Source organism: Pelophylax lessonae (assembly GCF_965119305.1).
Source record: "Pelophylax lessonae genome assembly, chromosome: 2".
Taxonomy (NCBI): domain Eukaryota; kingdom Metazoa; phylum Chordata; class Amphibia; order Anura; family Ranidae; genus Pelophylax; species Pelophylax lessonae.
The window spans coordinates 731,369,938-731,390,969 of record NC_138769.1 but is presented as its reverse complement, the minus strand read 5'-3'; the positions used below and the strand labels follow the sequence as shown (position 1 = coordinate 731,390,969).

Sequence of the window (21,032 nt, the reverse complement as noted above, 5' to 3'; positions counted from 1 at the left end):
ACCAATCAAAATACGCTTATTGCGATTTTTTTTACCAAACATAGGTAGCAGAAAACAAATTGGCCAAAAATTTTTTAAAAAATTGGTTTTTACATCTTTTTTGGGGGGAATTTCATATAAAAAAATGTTAAAAATATTGTTATTTTTTCAAAATAAACGCTCTTTTTTTGTTTATAGCGCAAAAAGTAAAAATCGCACAGGTGATCAAATACCACCAAAAGAAAGCTCTGTTTGTGGGAAAAAAAGGACGTAAATTTCGTTTGGGTACGGCGTCGCACGACCGCGCAATTGTCAGTTGAAGTCGCACAGCGCCGAATCGCAAAAAGTGGCCTGGACGGAAGACAGCAAAATCCTCCGGTGGTAAAGTGGTTAAAAAAGATCTGAACCTATTCGCGCGTAAATTGCTCCTTCAGAGCCAGCATGCACAAAGGTTCAACCCCAGTGCCCTCCAACCAAAATCTAATCGTTTAAAAGAAAAAGCACTAGACGCCCTAATTTCATTAGAAGAGCAAGAAAATCTAGACCTTATTGACAAAATAGATTTAGAGGCTCTCTTGAACAAACAAGATAGCACTGATCCTATTCCATCATCGGAAACAGATTTATCATTTCGTAAGAAATCAGATAAATTTCCGGCTCTGAGTTTGAACACCAACTTGGCCGCCTTTGTTATGTTAACTTCAGCTGAAATTGAGAAACTTAAACCCTCACGAAGCATTCATACCGCATGTATATTATATTGTCCTTGTTTTTATCTTACATTATATGTCATTTGAAACAACTTTCTATCTTTTGAATAAAATTTTGTATTTACTTTTTTACATTTGTGCATATACTTTCCTTACCTTTTTGGATAGTCTTTTGCCTAAAAAGTCCCGAACCCAGGGGAACCTTTCTTTTCCTTCCACTATTATATTAGGGATGTTGGCAAATTCTCATCCGGACACCGCCGCCCGAGCTTAATCTATATTGACCCCATAAAATATGTTGTATCAATTCTCTGGATCAAAATATTCCCAACTTTTCCATTAAAAATAACATTTGTTGATATCACAGGATATCAATGAAATCACCCAACCCCTTTAACATGTCCACTATTGATTCTGCCATTACTAGTTTATGTCATAATGCATTCCACTGTGTGACCTCTGTCTTAGAGATAGACAGTTTGCCAGATCTTTACTGTAACCTTGGATATATATATAATAATTAGATCACCTCAAGGTCTTCTGCTGTTCTTTAAATGGAACTATAGCCTTACTGAGCAAAATTGTTGGCAGGTTTATTGCAGAAGCGACTCTGCTGCCACCTCTTCTCTTAAATCTACACAGAGCTGCACATGCACAGCTCAGTAAACATTCCCAGCATTACCACATGCAGGAGATATGTCATTCCAGTTTGCCCAATCAAGATGGCCAAAGATGCTGAACCCAGAAGAAGACCTGACAAAGATGTCAGCTTGCAGGAGGTGGCACTGCTGAAGGAGAGGTAAGTACAGTGGACTTATGTATTTTTAATTGAACAAGCCTAGTTTTTATATTTGAGGTGAAGGATGAAAGAAGGGGTGTCAAGTATGTAGTGCGGACACTGTGGGAAGAGTGGACAGAGAATGTGGTATGGAGAAAGAAATGTTAGAAGATGTAGCGTGGATGGTGGGGGAAACTGCCAGCAGATATATTGTGGACACTGAAGGGGCAGCTGGGAGAGTGAGAGGACAAAGAATGTAGTGTTGACAGGGAGGTGGGGGAAGGGGGGGGGGGGGTGACAAAGAACATACTGTGCACAGAGGGGCAGTGCCATCTTAAGAGCATTAAAGGGCCCCGAGCAATGCAGTGCACTGAGGCCCCGCCTACACAATCACCTACGAGAATAAAAATGCAAATTATCAATAAGGCAATATTTATTGCTACAGCAGTGCCAGGCTAATGGCAGCTTCCAAGTTTGGCGGCTGGGTCCGGTGAACACACACACGGACGGGAATCAGACTCAATTGTCCTGTGTGTGCCTGTTCCCGTGGAGGTTGACAGGCATTCCTGCAGTTGTGGGCTCCCCCTCCACGGCCCAAGGGGCCTAACAGCAGCGCAGGGCCGACAGGCGCTTGCCACCTGCTAAGTTCAGCAGGGGAATGCACATAGGAATCGGGAGTAATGCTTGGCTGGGGCTGGGTCACTGGGCAGATGGGGCCCCTTGGGCAACTGGGGCCCCTGGGGAACTGCCCAGCATGCCCATTCGGTAAGATGGCCCTGGGCAGTGCTGCCAATAGAAAGTAGCGTGGACAATGGGGAGAGAGCTACCAGAGAATGTAGTGTGGACAATGGGGGTAGAGCTACCAGAGAATGTAGTGTGGACAATGGGGGTAGAGCTACCAGAGAATGTAGTGTGGACAATGGGGGTAGAGCTACCAGAGAATGTAGTGTGGACAATGGGGAGAGAGCTACCAGAGAATGTAGTGTGGACAATGGGGAGAGAGCTACCAGAGAATGTAGTGTGGACAATGGGGGGAGAGCTACCAGAGAATGTAGTGTGGACAATGGGGGGAGAGCCACCAGAGAATGTAGTGTGGACAATGGGGACAGGGGAGCTGCCAGAGGATGTAGTATGAAGGTAGGGGAAAGCTGCCAGTGAACATAGTATGGGCAGCTCATTCTCCAGCTAGTATCAGAATTCGATTCTGTGGGGAAGCACAAACCATTCCTTTTTCACTTTGAGAAACAGTCCTATTATGTGCAACTGCTGCAACTGGAAATGTTAATTTACCCTTATTCAGTACTTCAGTAGGCATAAAGTGTGCAAATTTTCAGAGACTTTGCAAATTAGTGTAGCACTCTCCTAGGTAGGTGTGTGCGAGAGAGTATCGTTTTTGGCTCTGTTTGCCTATCAGAGGAGGAGCAGGCAAATTTATATTGCTTTCTGTCTAGCAGAGAGCAGGATCTCTTAGTGACGTCTGCTCATGGTGCTCAGTATGTGATTCATTGAGTCTAGAGAGTGTTTCACACTGGTCCAATAGGGAGGCATGTAGGAAAGTGGGAGGAAACCTGACCAATGGATACATAGGCTTTGATACAGTCCTGGTGATTGGCAGAGACGGGCTGTCTCGGTGCATTCTGGTATACTGTATAAAAGCCAGGAGCACATGTGCTGCAAGGTCTTTGGCTGTAGAGCAGAGACCCGGAGGGAGGGTGGCGGCTGCCTCCTCCTCTGTAGCAGTGGCATCAGGAGGTCGTCCTGAGGGCCAGAGGAACGGAGCTGAACCCAGAGGTCCAGGAAAGCTGACTGGGGGGAGACACTGGAGACCTTAGAAAAACAGTATCGTGAGTACAGGGGATCATGTCAAGGGGCCTGACCTGAAATGGGCCACCCCGGAGTAGGATAGTCAGTGGACGGGTGTCAGTGGTCAAGAAAGGGGATACTAGGAAAGTGTCCTGAAGATACCTTTAGTTCATCAAGTCATCTGGAATGAGACTTTAATCTTAAATCCATCTAGTGGCAAGGTGGATCAACAGCCTGGCTGTAGCAACAGATAGATGTCCTCAAAACCTTGTGCATAATTAATCTGGAGTATCCCGCTATTCCCTTCTCCCATTCCTAATTTATACAATAAAAACAAAACAAAATAAAACAACTACATACCCCTGGATTAATTATTGACTAAGCCAAGAAGTAAAGTGATAGACTGTGAATATCAATCTTGCTAACAGTAACCAAGGTGGACCCGAAAATGTGAAAAATCCAGCAGTCCTCAAGGGGGCAGTGCTACATTAGTATATTAAAGCGGAACTAAACCCTCCTTGCTTTTACAGCTAAGTAAGCTGCCATCTTAGCCAGTGTTTGAACTGCAGTGACACCAGTGATTTGATGGCTTGACAGTTCGGTTGAGAGCTCAAGAAAATGTGACAGTTAACAAGACAGGGTTTGGTTACAGTTTAGGAGCAGATGACTGATACACAAACATATAATTATGAAAATGAATAGATGGAGTTACCAGCTGTTGCTTCATGCAGGTCATCCAGGAAGAAAATATTACGGACTCGGTGGGGTCGGGCTCGTTTTAGCCCCAAAGGAGGATGGGCTTCTTGCTTGACTGTGAGGAGATGTCTCAAGTGTGCAGCCTCTAATACTGGATGAAATGAAATCCTCAGAGATAACGATCCATGTGGAATCGCTGAGTGCACCAAGGTGGTCTTCCCACTACCAGGAGACCCCACCAATAATAGCGGTTGTCCAGAAGAAACCAGCAACTGAGCTGCATACAGGGGGCTCTCTGACTGCAAGATAAACAGTGGGAGGTGAGAGACACAGATTGCAGAGAAGGAGAGAGACGGAGAGAGACAGATAGAGGGACAGGTTGGGAGGAAAAAAAAAGAGACACCTATGTGATATAGTGAATGAGACAGATTGACACAAAGACACACCAGACCTGACATGCACTGCATCTGATATGGCAGTCACCTGTGGTAGAAGAGTCCTGGGACAGGGTGTAAGATCGGTCCCATCTGTGCTCGGCGTCACTTCAAACACTGATATATCTGGAGGAATCTTGATTTGTACTGCAACATCTGAGAGAGATCCCCGGAAAAAGGTGTCGAATTCAGGACGATGTCTGTACAGTACAACAAAAAGCATTAAAGTGTAAGCTCCAGGGGCTACAGACTCATAAATACTAATAATATATGGTAGTGACTAACCTGCACAAAACTGAACCCTAAGAGGTAAATAAAAAGGGATAACTGGGGGTTAGACCTGGCTGCCCGAACATTAGTGCCAACCTCATTACCAGAAGCTTAGCCATTTGGCAGCATTCCAGTATCTTGTTGATACCCCCAGCACAGTAGGAAAAAAGAATCTTCAAATCATTAGCTTGGGCTTCCTAGTAGGATGCCGGACAGGAAAATGCAATGTAGTGTATGCTGATGATTTTCACACCCTATGTCATGCCATAGACACACTAAGCCCAGTTTCACAGCACCTTCTGTTAGGCATCGTATACTGTCTATTTTCTCCACCTACTCCTATTGATTGCCCCCTTATCTTTTTGTCATTCAAGATATATGGATAAGGGGTGGAGCTATCGCTTGTGACATCACCACGCATCTTGCAAACAAGAAGTGGCCATTGCGATTCGCAGGTTTGTAATTCTTTTATCAATAAGTGCTTTTTGTTTTTAACACTGTAAGTAGTTAGTACTTTTTTAAATAAAATCTCCCATACGGTTTTACACTTTCTCTTTATGGCATGGTTGATTACCTTTTATATGCAGATGAGGCACCCATGAGACCATAGGTGGAGACCCAGAGGTGGTACATATTTTCCAATAAGAACTATACATATACACAAGCACATGTGACTGTTTTTCATTAAAAAAGTCCATTTGTTCCAGTAAGAGTCCTTTTATACTTAAGGTGGCAGTACACTTATAGTAAAGGGAGGTGCTGCGCTAGAAACAAAGCACCCAGCACCCAGTAAGGACAGATGATGGTTCAGGATCAGGCTCCGAGGGAAGAATCAAAGGATTCCCAGGTTCAGGATCAGGTCCCCAGGGAAGGATTAACGAAGGCCCCAAAAATGGAGAAACACTCATAGGCTAGCACGTTTAAAATAAAGGCAAATTTATTTAAAGCTATTGAACTCACATTACATGCAGAGCAGCGTCAGCATATCTGTACAGTCTGGTTTCTAACCGATAAAATGGCCGATGCGTCCTCGGTGCGATGACGTCACACCTTCCAGTCCCGTCCGACGTGGCGTTTCGTCAGCAAGTGACTCGTCATGATCCTGAACCATCATCTGGCCTTACTGGGTGCTGATTATGAATTCTGGATGAGTTTGTAGCTGGATATGGATGCCCTTTTATTAGCATCAGGACGGTAAGAGGCAGTGTGGTTGGAGGTGATCTGGTGGTGGTGGCACGCATTTGCCTAAACAGCTGACCCCGGTGGAAGGACTGTTTCTTACTGGACTGATATATATATATATATATATATATATATATATATATATATATATATATATATATATATAAATACATATATATATATATATATATATATATATATATATATATATATATACACTTTGTTTCTAGCGCAGCACCTCCCTTTACTATTTTGTCTATGTTTTTATCCTACATATGTGCCGCTGCTGGGTGTACTGGAAGTGATTTTACTTTAATGTTTGCTTGTTAGTTGATCCAAGCGCAGCTATTCTCTGTTTAAATGGCAGTACACTTATGGTTTTGGAGTATTCACCGATCCATATAAATAAAGATTCCTCACGGCCTCACTCATCATTTGGGACTGTTTTCATATATTTGGGACTAATATTTGTGTGTGCACAAATAAGAGAGGAGGAGCAAGGAAAAAAAACAAAAGGAAGAAGGAACCCTTTGGGTTTTTTATTTTATTTACTCTCTCCTCCTCTCTCGCCAACTTGTTTTCTGTTTTCAGAGTTGATTTATATCCCTAATGTTTATGTAAGAGATAGGAGGTCATGAAGAAGTGGTAATCCCATGAAACGTGTCAACCTAATTTTTTCCTGTCTCAACCAAACCACAATGGTCTTTATCCATTTGGCAGATGATAATTGAAGGTATTGATGTACAAATGCACACAGGAAACATGTTTTTACTGGATAAAATAAAGATTTGTATATTTTTCATATGGGTTACGTAATATGCGTTTACTGAAGGGGTATTTAAAATACTACTATATACAATTGCTATTTATGGATTCATGGATGAGACCCCCACCAGCACACACACACACACACACACACTCTAAACTTTCCTAGATTATAAATTAGAGACCAAAAAACCCATCCCTCATGAAGAATGGGGAATTGCTGTGTCCTTCAATGAACAGAAGAGAACTAGGGTTCTTAACAGACTATGTGGTCTTAATGGTTACAAAACCCACATTCTCTATTCAGACCATCCAAGAAACACTTAAAAGAAAAGTGTGGCTTGTTTTTTTTTTCTATATACCTACCTACCTAGGTGGATGCAGCATCAGTCCCCTGGAGCCTCTGCACTGAGAACCAAGCGATCAACACCGCCAATCACTCAGTTCTGACAGCTCCCCGAGCAGAGAGTTGCAGACTGTCAGTCAGCAGCTCTCCACTCTGCCCCCTCCTCCCTCACTGGAGCACTGAGCTGTGGAGGTGCAAAGTGGCCAGCTTAAGCTCTCAGCGGCTCATTGAGAGGCTGACCTGGGTGTCAGTCCAGGCACCTGGCGGATCCCAACTTCCATTGTCGTGATGACGCGGTGCCTGGACTGACTTCTGTGACATCAGCAGAGAGCAGATTTCAGCCCACTCTCTGCTGAAAACGGGTCACAGGCAGGGGCGTACCAAGGGGTTGGCTAGATTGGCGCCCGCCAGGGGTGCAGGCCGAGGGGGGGCGCAAAAAAACTGTCAGTGTTAGCAGTGATTTTTGCTTCCTCCACTCAGTCTGCACCCCCGGCGCCCCCCAGGCAGCGTGCGACTTCAATCCTGGAGCCCTGTGTCCACTCCAGGCGGCGGCAGTGCGGGCTCTCCAGAGCTCTTTCCGCCCACACATACGGGTGCTCAGCAGTCACATGACTGTGGCATCATCAATCGGCTCCAGCTCGGCGGCAGGCTGGGGATGGGGACTGCACTGAGCTATCAGAGGAGCCTGTACCACTGCTCAGCACGGTGAGACTTCTTCAACCTCCACTCCCAGACACTTCTCTCTGTCACCCCCCTCTCTCTCTCTCGGGCACCCCCTCGCTCTCTCTCTCTCTGTCACCCCTCCCTCTCTCACCCCCTCTCTCTCTGTCGCCCCCCCTCTCTCTCTCTCTGTCACCTCCCCTCTCTCTCTCTCTCTCTGTCACCTCCCCTCTCTCTCTCTTTCTCTGTCACCCTCCTCTCTCTCTCTGTCACCCCCCCCCTCTCTTTCTCTCTCTCTCTGTCACCCCTCTCTCTCTCTCTCTGTCACCCCCTCTCTCTCTCTGTCACCCCCCTTTCTCTTTCTGTCACCCCCCTTTCTCTTTCTGTCACCCCCCTCTCTCTCTTTCTGTCACCCCCTTCTCTCTTTCTGTCACCCCCCTTTCTCTTTCTGTCACCCCCCTCTCTCTCTTTCTGTCACCCCCCTTTCTCTCTCTCTGTCATCCCCCTTTCTCTCTCTCTCTCTGTCACCCCCCTCCCTCTCTCTCAGTCAAATCCCCCCTCTCTCTCTTTCGGGGGGCGCCAATGCAGCTCCTCGCCAAGGGCGCCGGAGACCCTAGGTATGCCTCTAGTCACAGGAGTGTAAAACGAATTGCACTCCTGTGATCCAGAGAAGTACAGCCAAATGAGCTTTGGCTGTACATCTCCTTTAAAACGTTCACATCACATCAAAATCCTGAATCTTAGGCCTTAGTATCCATTGAATTTAGAAACAACTACTCCAATCTCATTTCTCTCTTACTTGGGAATATTGAGCCTTAAAATATGTTGGGCTCTCTTTCGGCATTTAATGCTTAACTGATTTATAACTATTTTGTTGTTTATGTGCTCTGTACAGATGCCATTTCTTACTTTGTCATCCTTGTGAAACTGTAGGGTAACTATTGTAACATGTGAGGCAGGGGCGTAACTACAGGGGTTGCAATTACAACCTGCCCTATGCTCCAGGGGGTCTGTGTGGCTCCCCTGTACACCTGGATAGGCGGAGGCAGCATTTAGAGGAACTAATGTCCTCCATTTTCCTCTATTTTCCTGTAGCTGCAGGAGGAAAATGGAGGCAATTGGTTCTTCTATATGCCCCTCCTATTCAGATACATAAATGTATAACACTATTCTGCGTGATATATAAGGTGAAATGAATCAATAAATCACCCCAACATAGTGTCCATCAAAAAATTATAGTCATAAAAGTGCATAAAGGTGAGATAGCTCAATAAATCACCACAAAAAAGTGTCTATCAAAAAAATATTTATAATCATATAATAACTGATGTGAAAAAATATATTAAGTGTGGATAAAAAATATTCAACATGAATTGGTGCACAAAGAAAGTTCCAGTGACAACCAAGTACAAAAGATTAAGAAGACCCCTGCAGTCTCCAACACCTCCGTGACAATCAATAGAATCAGGTGCACCTAAATCCACCACCACTAAACAATCAAGTCTCTAACCTTCCTATCTGACCCAAGAGTCACCAATGGTTCAGATAAAGAAGTTCCCTTATGGGATAATGGATCGATTGATCAGTAGGGACTTGGAGCTGACAGGCTAATCTCAGAAACCACACTGAATCACTCGTAGTCCACACCAGGCATATTGACATGGGGGAAAGCAATAAAGATCTAATGCTCTCTGATATATGAAAATGGCATTCATTAGGCAGAAAGAAACTTACAAAAGTAGCACTTCAGCAGTGCCATCTCAAACGGCTGAGCTCGCACTGCTGAAGTGCTGCTTTTGTAAGTTAAGGCTATATATATATATATATATATATATATATATATATATATATATATATATATATATATAGCCTTAATCATCCCACATTGTATAGAGAGAAGCACAGAGACCCAACAATGACATCACAAGTCGAAAATAAGATATGTAATGAAAACAGAAAAGTTTATTTAAAAATGTCATTAGCATGTCTATGATGATGAAAAGAGGAACCAGGGAAAGCAAAATAAAAAAAACAAAACACACGACAAACTAAGAGTAAGACCCCTTTCACACATGTGCGACTTGTCCTGTAACTTGGGACTGCAAAGTCGCATGACGACAAGTCCTACCTTATGATTTCCAATGAGTACCGTTGATATTTGTGTGACTTCAAGTTGCAGCAACTTCAAAGTAGTCCGTGCACTACTTTGGCCTGACTTTGATGCGACTACAAAGGCATCGCTCCAAGTCACGTCAAAGTCACGTGGCAAAGTCGCATGACTTTCAGGTTGTAGAAGTGTGAAAGGGGGTCTTAGTGAATCAGCGCTTACTGGCAACAGATGAAATATACTGATAAATGTAAAGGACAAAGTCCACATAGTCCATGTGTGGCTGGGGACTAATGGAGAGAAGGGAGAAACGGGGGCCAAATTAATGATTCCACAGGTGGGTGATCAAAGGGACACACAAGCCAGCAGCTCCTGACAAGGTATTCCCTCAGAAACAAAAATGAAAGGAGAGAGGGCGCCAGATCAATATGAGTAAAGACAACACTTTATTCAATATCCACCTACATAGGGAAATCTGCCTGAAGGAAGCTGCCTGAAGAAGGTGGCGGGGCCTCAGAAATGTGTTGCGGCCCAACCCCTCCCCAACTTGTCTCTTGACTCTTGGCATCCTGACAGCGGCGTGTGAGAGCCTGCTGACACAGCCGCTCTCTTGTGTTTCCTTGCGGCGGGTGGCCATCCTCCAGTCCATCCTGACTGCTGTCTCCTGGAACAGCACACCACACTGCCTCTGTACACAGCATGCAATATTCCTTTATGTAAGTGGATAGCGAAAAAAGTGTTGTTATCTTTACTCACAATGATCTGGCGCCCTTTCTTCGTTTATTTTTAATAACAAAACAAAGACAGACTAAACTTCAGGTTTAAAAATAGATGATGAGATCCTCCACTCCAATATCCTTTTCTAAGGACCTTAGAACCAATGTTAGTTGAAAAGAGTAATCACATTATGAAGTAAAACATACTGTATAAGAAATCCCTTGCCTCCTGGAACACAAGGTTGCCTCATTGTACAGTACGGTAAAACTAAAGCCCTTCGAATTTAAAAGACTGGCAAAGTTATTGTTTTTTTTTTTTGTTTGTTGTTTTATTTTTCCAAGCTTCATTATCTCAAGACTGGTAGTACTGCTTCAATGCTAATTTATGGTGTAAAAAGAACATACTTAGCTTTTTGACCCAAATTTTCCCTTTAGCGAATGTGTGTACTTTCCTTACATATCTACAAAAATGACATTTTCCCTGCAAGCTTTCTATATTTTGTAAACAAAAGCCAGTCTGTATGATGAGGCCACAATGTAGTGCACTGGGAACAAAATTAGAGATTTTCTGCATAAATTCTGGTGTCTCTTCTGCAGACTTTGGATAGAAGTAACAGGTGTGGCAAAATTGGTCTTTGGATGTTTGTGGCGGACTCACACCGTAACCTTATAGAGGTACTCTTGATGAAAGCAAGAATTGGCCTTGCTGTCAAAAATGTAAATTATATGCACCTGTCAACAGGTGCGAAAAAATTGGTCTTTGGATGATAATTGTGCCCATAAAACCTACACCAAAAAAAATTCTTCCAGATGAAATCAACACCCACAACACTAGGCAGCCTAGAAGTCTTGCAGAGATTCCACATCCCAAAAAACACCTAATCAGTGACATCAACGTTAGGGGCTTCATAGCTGCTGGTAATCCAGGACTGATCCATTTTTATAAATGTCAGACGGTCCACGGAGTCCGTTATATTATCAATTAGAAAACCTCAAGCAGCACTGAATGCCCGTTCAGAAAGCACACTGGATGCAGGGTAGCCCATCAGCTTAATTGCATACTGGGCAAGTTCTGGCCAGTGGTCTATTATCATGACCCAGTGGATTGTCAACTGGAAAGCTCTCCATCTCTGTTTTCACCCTTAGATAGTCGTCCACCATATGATGCAGATGCTGCTGATGGGGTGTTGAAGCTGAGAGTCATGGGTGGCAAGGACTAAAAAAATTGTGAAATGCATCACGTAGACAGCCCCTTTCTCCACCGCTCTTCTCTTGACCAACAGAAGCCTCAAAACTATGTTTTACATGACACTGTATCCTACCGGAGTTGGGAAGAGCATTAGATAAACTACTCTTTAAAGTGTCATCAAGAGATTTTATCTTCTGTACCCTCTGTGGAAATGGGATGAGTTCATAGACTTTCCCCTTGTAATGGTGGTCAAGGAGGGTTGCCAACCAATAGTGACCCTTCTCCTAGATGCCACATATCCTTAAGTCCTTTTGCAGGCTTTGAAGCATGAGGGAGTCCATGCACCGCAAGTTTGCAGGGGCATGAGAAGCAGACTCTTCGGGGTCACTGAGGATTACAGTCTGGAACTGCCTGCTCTCAGCCACGTACTACTCCCAAGGGTTCTGGGGATGGAAAACCATCTTGTAAAGTTTGATGTTTGTCTTTCTTTGCTTCAATGCCTCCAAATCTGCCAGAATGCTCCTCCTTTTCCTCCCTCTCCTCTTGTGTGTTCTGTGGCGTTGGAAGAATGGTGTCTGCATAAAGCCTTGAGAGGAAAGGCAGTTCTCCTCTTCCTCTCGCTGCTTTGCCTTGAGTGCCCTGTCCATAATGTCATGCAGGGTCTGCTCCAGCAGGAACACAACAGGGATTGTGTCACTGGTGCTTGCATTGTCACAGCTTACCATCCTTGTGGCCTGCTCAAATGGTGACAGTACAGTGCATGCATCCTTTCTCAGCAGCCAGTGGCATGGAGAAAAAAGCCAAGCCTGTCATTGTGCCATACTAATGTCATTGTACCATGTGCAGCCGCTGAAGCATTGCCAAAGTTGAGTTCCACCTGGTGGGCATGTCATAAATCAGGCGGTTTACGGGCAGGTGGATTTTCCGCTGAATTTCAGCCAACCGAGCACTGGCTATGTATGACTGCTTGAAATGGCTACAGACTCTTCTGGTCTGATTTAGCAGATCTTCCAACCCTGGGTACCTATTTAGGAAACCCTGCACCACCAAATTGGACATGTGCCAGGCATGTCAACTTTCCCAGTCTGAGGGCAGACAGGAGGTTTGTGCCATTACTGCACACCACCATTCCTGGTTCAAGCTGGCGTGGCGTAAAGCACCTCTGGGCCTGACCCTGCAGAGCTGCAAGAATCTCTGCTCTGGTGTGGTTCCTGTCCCCTAGACACACTAACTGAAACACTGCATGGCACCTTTTAGCCTGTCACATTGAATAGCCCCTTGAACGCTTAGGTAGTCCTTGTGGTTCGTAGGACAATTCAGCAGAGGAGGACATGGAGGAGGGGGTAGAGCTGACAAATCTCCCTAATATCACCACTAGCTGTATGGAGATGTGGTGGCACAGCAAGCTACAGCACTGAGCCCTGTCCTGCATCCTTCCGAATTGCAAGCAGTAATCGAAATATACTGCTTTAAACGGCATGTAACACACTGAAATATACTGTTAGACGGCACATAGCGCACAGAAATATACTGCGTTAAACGTGCAGTAACGCACTGAAGTATACTGTGTTAAACGGACCGTAATGCACTGAAATATACTGCATTAAACATGCACTAATGCACAGAAGCAATATGTGTGCACTAACGCACAGAAGTATACTGCGTTAAACGTGCACTATCACACAGAAATATACTGCGATAAACGTGCACTAATGCACAGAAATATACTGTGGTAAACGTGCAGTAATGCACTAAAATATACTGTGTTGAATGTGCACTAACGCACTGAAATATACTGTGTTAAACGGCACTTAATGCACTGAAATATACTGCATTAAACGTGCAGTAATGCACAGAAATATACTTACGTTAAATGTACAGTAACGCCCTAAAATATACTGCCCTAAACATGCACTAATGCACAGAAATATACTGCTTTAAACGGCACCTAACACACTGAAACATACTGCGTTAAACATCACATGATGCACTGAAATATACTACGTTAAATGTGTGGTAATGCACAGAAATATACTGTGTTAAACATGCACTAACGCACTGAAATATACTGCGTTAAACATGCAGTTATGCACAGAAATATACTGCGTTAAACGTGCAGTAACACACTGAAATATACTGCAATAAACGTGCAGTAATGCACAGAAATATAGTGTGTTAAACGTGCACTAACGCACTGAAATGTACTGCATTAAACGGCATGTAATGTACTGCAATATACTGCGTTAAACGTGCACTAATGCACAGAAATATACTACATTAAACAGCACGTAACGCACTGAAATTTACTGCGTTAAATGCCACGTAATGCACAGAAATATACTGCGTTAAACTTGCAGTAACGCACAGAAATATACTTTGTTAAACGTGAACTAACACACTGAACTATAAAGCAGTAAACCTGCCCTGACAAAATAAACTGACACTAAAGTAAACATTAATGGTCACTACACTCACACTGACTGAACTATCACTAGATTCACACTAAAGCGACACTAAAGTAAAAATGAATGGTCACTACATTCACACTGAGTGAACTATCACTAAATTCACACTAAACTGATATCCTAAACTGACAATAGAATCAGAATCGCACACTAACTCTCTAGTAGCACTGAATGGAGCCCTGTTCTATCTCTCTCCACACCAATATCACACTACAAACGGCGCCTATTGAAAGAACACATTTATAGTGTGGGATGGGACTAAGAACAATGAGCCATGATTGGATAGAGTCATCATTACTTTCTCCAATCATAGCTCTGACAGTGCTTTGATTGGGCAAAACTTTCATTGCTTCAGCCAATCAGGGTTTCCAATGCACTGTGCGGTGGAGCAGTGCATTGTGGTCATTCAGCATGCCGTACAAACGGTCGAACGCCCTGATAATTTGGGTGTTCGTCGAACAGGCGAACAGTCAATGTTCAGCCCAAACTCATGCTCGACCAAACCGTTTACCCATCCCTAATTGTTCAAATACACAGTAGGTGGAAGCAACTACACAACAGCCAGAAGTTAGAAATCTGTACTTACTTAGGGTGGAGGTGTCCACCAAACCCCCAGATAAAAGCATAAAGGAAGTAGGTTTGTGAACAGTGGTGGCTACTGTCTATAATGTCCTGATGGGAAAAGCCTGATGAGTCGGTGAGATGCCCTCCAGCAGTGCCTGAGAAGAGAAAGAGTGAAAATCTATGACAATACACCAGGCCTCATCTTCTACCAGCTAAGTTGCTTACCAACTGGGGCTTCTGTGGTTAACCGGGACTCATCATTGACCTTTGCGACACATGGAGTTTCCTGAAGAAGCTCTGGAGTTTCAGATGTCTGAGCAGAGATCCTCAGGAGACGCTGATCCATAAGAGCTTGGAGAATTGCGCAGAAAGAGGAGACTTCCAGCACACCACGTGCTGTGTTCTTAGACTGCGCACTGTGAGGGTACAAAGCAGAGGTGCATTGCTGCTCCAGGAAGCAAAGGGTCCTGGGTATCAAACTATCACTTAGATTTTGGAGAAGGTGCTGTGTGCTCCATGAGATTCTATACTTTACATATAAACTGGATGTGAAGGCTCTGAGTATCACCTTCCATGTCTCCTGTCCACCACAGTGTATGACACTGCATGCTGTTGATACAGCAGGACTCAGTGCTGACAAGTCGGCCATTTCAAACAGCAGTTTAATACGATTGTTGATATAAAGCCTCTGTCCACTGGCCAAAGTCAGTGTTGGATGTGGGCCAAATAGACAGGAAATGGGCTCTATCCATCCCGGAGTTGCAGAACCATCAAGTATCACCCACTTCTGTGTTGAAGACTCTTGTACAGCCATGCGGAGAATGTTGGTGAAAATTCCAGTGGTGTGTTCCTCATCCCTTTCCCCACCAAGGAACTCCGTAGGGCTCAGACTGTTGGGGAAGAGATGGACAATGTGTACTGGTTGGTGTTTGTCATCATTGTGAACGTTCAGGGCTTTATCAGATTCCAGAGGATCCACATGTTCTGCCAAGAGATTCAAGGCTCGATGGAGAACTTTCCAGCATGTGGTTTTTCCTCCACCTGGTGGACCTGTCAGCAGAACTCCAGAGCTATGCTGAAATGCCTGGAAGAGTTGGCCAATATTATTACTGAGTTCTGCATGGACTTCAAGGCCAGATTCTTGCAAATTTCGAGCAATGGCACCCCACAGAGCAGTGTCCTTGCTTGCGTTAAATGGCAGCATGTACATTGGGAATATACCTTTGAGAATGTTTTGAAGATGACTGTGTTGAGATACTGAAAGACAAGACCAAAAGGACAATGTGGAGATTGCCATCATAATGCTCTTTTCTTCCTGTAGGTTAATGCGCACAGTATTATTTCTGGAGTTGATGAAATATGGATCTACAGGGTTGTAATCAGTTTCCTCAGTCGTTCCCTGAGATGCCCTATCTTCTCTGCAGTTCTCATTGCTACTATTAGAGACATTTATCTTTAATATAGAGATGGCTCTCTGTGTTACGGTTTTCATAAGGATGAAAGCTTTGCCTACAGAAACAGCCCCACACTCCTGGGCTAGCTGAAAAAATCTTGCAATCTTCTGGGCCAGATTGAAATGTCCCTGGAACCCCGCAGCGAGAAATGCAAGTTCTGCTGAGGAGCAGAGGTCAGGAGAGCGGAGGGACACCGGTCTGAGGAGGAGGCGAAGGTTCTGTGGGAGGGAACAGGAACTGTTCATGTCAGGAAGAGTCATAAAGCAACCATAACCCTGATTCACTGCTACGGTCAATCCATTTAACTGGATAGTGCCTTGCACTTTGGGTCGATCCATGAACTGTCCTTCCTCCATCAAACCCTGGCAGGAAGACTGTATTTCCTGAAGAAGCTGTCCTAGCGATGTCTGGATGCTGCTCTTTAATTTTTGTACCCCACCAAAAACAAGCCAGGCCCCACTTTGCAGCGCTCCCTGGAGGTGCTGAGTAAGTTGCTTCAGCGTTGGTCCAAACCAGCATTTCAGCACCTCAACATGGCGGCCAAGAGCATTGCCTAGAGCCATCAAAGTCTGGATTCTGCTACTCTCGTCTTGGCCAATAACAGCCACACACCGAGAATGGTGTAGTCCCATTATCAGGCCAAGAGCGGTTCTCTCAGAAAGTGGTATTTCTGCACTGCTCATGTCTAACCCAACATACTCATATCCATATGGCAAATGGTAATCACACACATCCACATAGCAGAGAAGGGGTGATGATACTGGGTGTGTTTGTGAGTCTGACATCTCTGAATCATCATCTTCATGCCTTAGATCTTCAGAGCACATTCTCTGTGAAACCCTGTACTTAAACTGCTTGGACCAGGAGAAAGAGTTCAAAGTCTGTATCTCAGTGTTCAGCAGATTTAGTGTTCGATCCCTCTGTCGTATGGCTAAAATTATCCAGGCTGAGAACAAAGCCTGTTCCCTGTAGAGGAATTCTTTAGAGACAACCTGGGTGTAGTTTGTCAATCTGTCAGTAAGGAGCTGTATCTTTAATCTGTGCTGGTTTCTAAGAGATGACTTCTGGTCAGTAAGGAGGACCTTCTCTATATCTTCACACCACAGCACTTCCTCAGTGACTTCCAAACACTGCCATGGATAGGATTTTGCTCTAGCTACCCATTGTCCTGTACCCTCGAGTCTTTCTTTCCTGAATTCAGACAGACAAAGCTCCAACTGATCTCTGACACTGTCCTTCAGCTGGCCCTCCATCTCTTTCAGCCATGAGACAGTCTTTGGATTCCACTGTATGGCAGATTTGAAAGTCAGCTTCTCTTGGAAGTTCCCGATCACCCCCACAGTTAATGCCTGGCTGCTATAGAGGGGAAATGCAGACAAGTTGGGGGACTGAGTCTGAAAAGTCACATCAGTAAGACGGGGAAAACATAGGAGGGCACAGGGCAGACGTTCCGAAGGTTCTGGAGAGGCTGCAAGAATTTCCACCAAATCCTGGTCACCCAAAAAGAAGAGACGTGGAAATGCACAGCGGTATGAATAAAGTACATCCGCCATGTTTATTATGATGTCTTCCATGACATTGATTCCTGTACGAAAAGCAGAATATAAAGCTTCACCATAAAAATGGTGCTCCCTCCTTCTTTTGGGATTTAGGATGGACAAAACCAGAGGATCTTGGCGTGTCACCTCCAGGAATGAGCGGCAAGTCTGGTCAATGGGCAGGAACTATGAGGAAAAAAAGGACATGATAAGTTGAACATTCAATATAGGAACACAGAAGACAGAAAAGAGGAGCAGCAAAACACAAAGGCTTACATATACTGGGGGACACAACATGATCTATTCAGGATAATATTGTTACGCTGTTACAATTAGGTTTCTATAGATGTGTAAACCAAAATATCGACCTCATCCCAATGTAGACAATAGTTACCAGAAGATAATCTCAGAATCTTTTCAGAATAACTGTGACAGGTCCTCGCTGAAATGGGCAGGAACATCCAAAACACCCAGAAGTTTGGGAAGACCCAATTTCAGGTGGGTGGAAACAGAGCCAGGAACTATGGTGGAAAGATGGTGTTGGAATATCCAAGACATATAAGAAGCTAATGTAGCTAACCCTACTAAACCTCGTCTATAACTGAAATATTACTTGAACAGACCAAACTGATGAATTTTTGTCAGATATGTAGTGTGTCTGATAAGTATATATTAGTTTTTGGTGAGTACACTCTTTGGGATTGTTCCCTCGAGATTACTTATCCAATATAAGCCCCCCCTTTAGGTCATCTGATAAACCTCTCTTCACAAATTGTCCATTTCTATGTTTATTTCTTTCTTTCCCCTCCCCTTCCTTTCCCTTCTCTCTCTTCTCTTTCTTTTTTCCCTCTTTTTTCCTAAAAGGGGCCTACAATTTGTTGAGATTACATAATAACAATAACCCTATATGGAGGTAAAGTTATTTGGTAAATTTAAGGACTCTAACCAACTCTTTCATATTTTTAGAACTAAAATTAAATGATTTGATAATCTACTGATATCGTATATAAACTATAGGTAAAGCTACTTGCACATAACTGTTGATTTGACTTATATGTAAGGTAAATAAAGATGTATCTGTTTCTAATTTTTAGGAGCTTTAATCTGAGAATATTGATATGAAAGTATAGACTTTGGATGTACTTCAACTAATATATGTATTCTATGTGTTAACATATAAATTGTTTGTTCTATAAATTTTCTATATATATTAAGAATACTTTGAAATAGCTGGAGCCTGAAGAAGCTTTTACAGCGAAACGCGTAGTTCCAGCAACTTTTCGCTCATTCTGTATAGTCCCATTCTTGGCTCTTTGTTATCTAAGCATTCTATTTTTGTGTACAATGTTTATGCATAAAATTGTAACAAATATGTATGTTTGTCTGTTTTTAATATATATGAAATAAAAACTTTTTTATCAATTTTTAAATACGGACTGAATCTGGAAAAAATTATTGCATTAGTGGCACATTTAAATCCCCTTTGGTTCCATCTCTGTTCAATGTGGACAGATTTGGAAACCCCCCCCCCCCCCCTTTCTGTATATATATTAGTAATGTTATCTGACAGGTTCTAGACTGGGCCTGTCTATTTAATGTAAAACTGATCTCCAGCTTTCATTTAGTCTTGCACAGTTGTACTGGCTCCTTTCCTGTACTGAAATGGCTTATCCTGATTTCACTGCACACTGTGAGCTTCTCAGCCTTTTAGAAGTTGCAATAAGTCAGATTGAGTCCTATTTTCTGTCTGGAGGATGTCCAGCAGCATGACGTCCAGGCAGCAGCGTCTAGCCCATTTCTCCCATGTCTTACTGTCCCTGGCCTGCCCCATTCATTCATTGGATTTCAGTTCTTTCAATCATGCATGCTTAGAATCTCATGCGGGCGTTACCTAGGGTGGTCTGCATGCAAATACAGTTTGCCTAGGAACAGCCACTCCTCCAGACTGACGTCCACCCATCAAGGTATTTTCATAATTAAATAACTCCTCTCAAGAGCCACCCTCTACATCAGGGTTGACGGCTTTTGAGAAGAGTACTAAGGCCGGGTGCTGTGATGTTTTTAGGAAACTATGCACAGTGCCCTGCTGACCCCTCCCACCAGCCATGATCTGCCGGTGTAACGTTAGGAAACCATACCCCGTGAGAAATCCATACCCACGTCACTTCCTGTCAGGAACAGCTGAGCAGCGTAGCAGTGCGCATGCTCACAGCCCCGGATACGTCATTGAACAGCTGAGGAGCTGACAAGTGCGCATGCTCGGAGGGTATGGATTTTTCACGGTAGTGTGTGTGTAACGTTACACTTGCGGCGGTTACATTAAAACAGCTGGGCTGCAACATGAGTCATCTCCGCTCCTATCCCTGTCACTTCCCTGATCTCGGCTAGTAAATGTAAAAGCGGCGGCGTGTGTATGAAATCTAAATGACGGAGATCTCGGCTCCGTGATGCGCTTTTATATTTATTAGCCGAGATCAGGGAAGTGACAGGGATAGGAGCGGAGATGACTCATGTTGCAGACGAGCTGTTTTAATGTAAGCGCCGCAAGTGTAACGTCACACACACTACCGTGATAAATCCATACCCTCCGAGCATGCGCACTTGTCAGGCCCTCAGCTGTTCAATGACGTAGGTGCTTATGTAGGTGCACCGGAAGTGACCCCACTTTGCAGAGCTCCCTGGAGGTGCTGAGTAAGTTGCTTCAGCGTTGGTCCAGACCAGCATTTCAGCACCTCAACATGGCGGCCAAGAGCATTGCCTAGAGCCATCAAAGTCTGGATTCTGCTACTCTCGTCTTGGCCAATAACAGCCACACACCGAGAATGGTGTAGTCCCATTATCAGGCCAAGAGCGGTTCTCTCAGAAAGTGGTATTTCTGCACTGCTCATGTCTAACCCAACATACTCATATCCATATGGCAAATGGTAATCACACACATCCACATAGCAGAGAAGGGGTGATGATACTGGGTGAGTTTGTGAGTCTGACATCTCTGAATTATCATCTTCATGCCTTACATCTTCAGGATCAGGGAAGTGACAGGGATAGGAGCGGAGATGACTCATGTTGCAGACGAGCTGTTTTAATGTAACCGCCGCAAGTGTAACGTTACATCACACTACCGTGATAAATCCATACCCTCCGAGCATGCGCACTTGTCAGGCCCTCAGCTGTTCAATGACGTAGGTGCTTACGTAGGTGCACCGGAAGTGACGAGGGTATGGATTTTTTACGGGTATGGTTTTTTCACGGAACACCGGCATTGCATAGTGAAGCACAAAAACCCAATGATAATGTCACAGAGTCTAAGATAATGTATGTATAAAAAAACAGAAAGATCTCGTTTAACAATTTCATTAGCATGTTGTTAGGGAAA

The 21,032-nt window shown here is 44.0% G+C and overlaps 1 protein-coding gene across 1 annotated transcript in view; it reads right to left on the bottom strand.

Annotated features, from left to right (window-relative positions):
• The window catches only part of DNHD1 (dynein heavy chain domain 1), a 199,563-nt gene that overhangs the window by 94,236 nt on the left and 84,295 nt on the right, over positions 1–21,032 (bottom strand). The window contains exons 23-26 of the mRNA XM_082245505.1: positions 14,890–17,842; positions 14,687–14,819; positions 4,450–4,600; positions 3,983–4,265 (exon numbers count right to left, since the gene is read on the bottom strand). Of these exons, the coding sequence (XP_082101631.1) occupies positions 3,983–4,265; positions 4,450–4,600; positions 14,687–14,819; positions 14,890–17,842 (3,520 nt within the window). The remainder of the gene's footprint in view (positions 1–3,982; positions 4,266–4,449; positions 4,601–14,686; positions 14,820–14,889; positions 17,843–21,032) is intronic.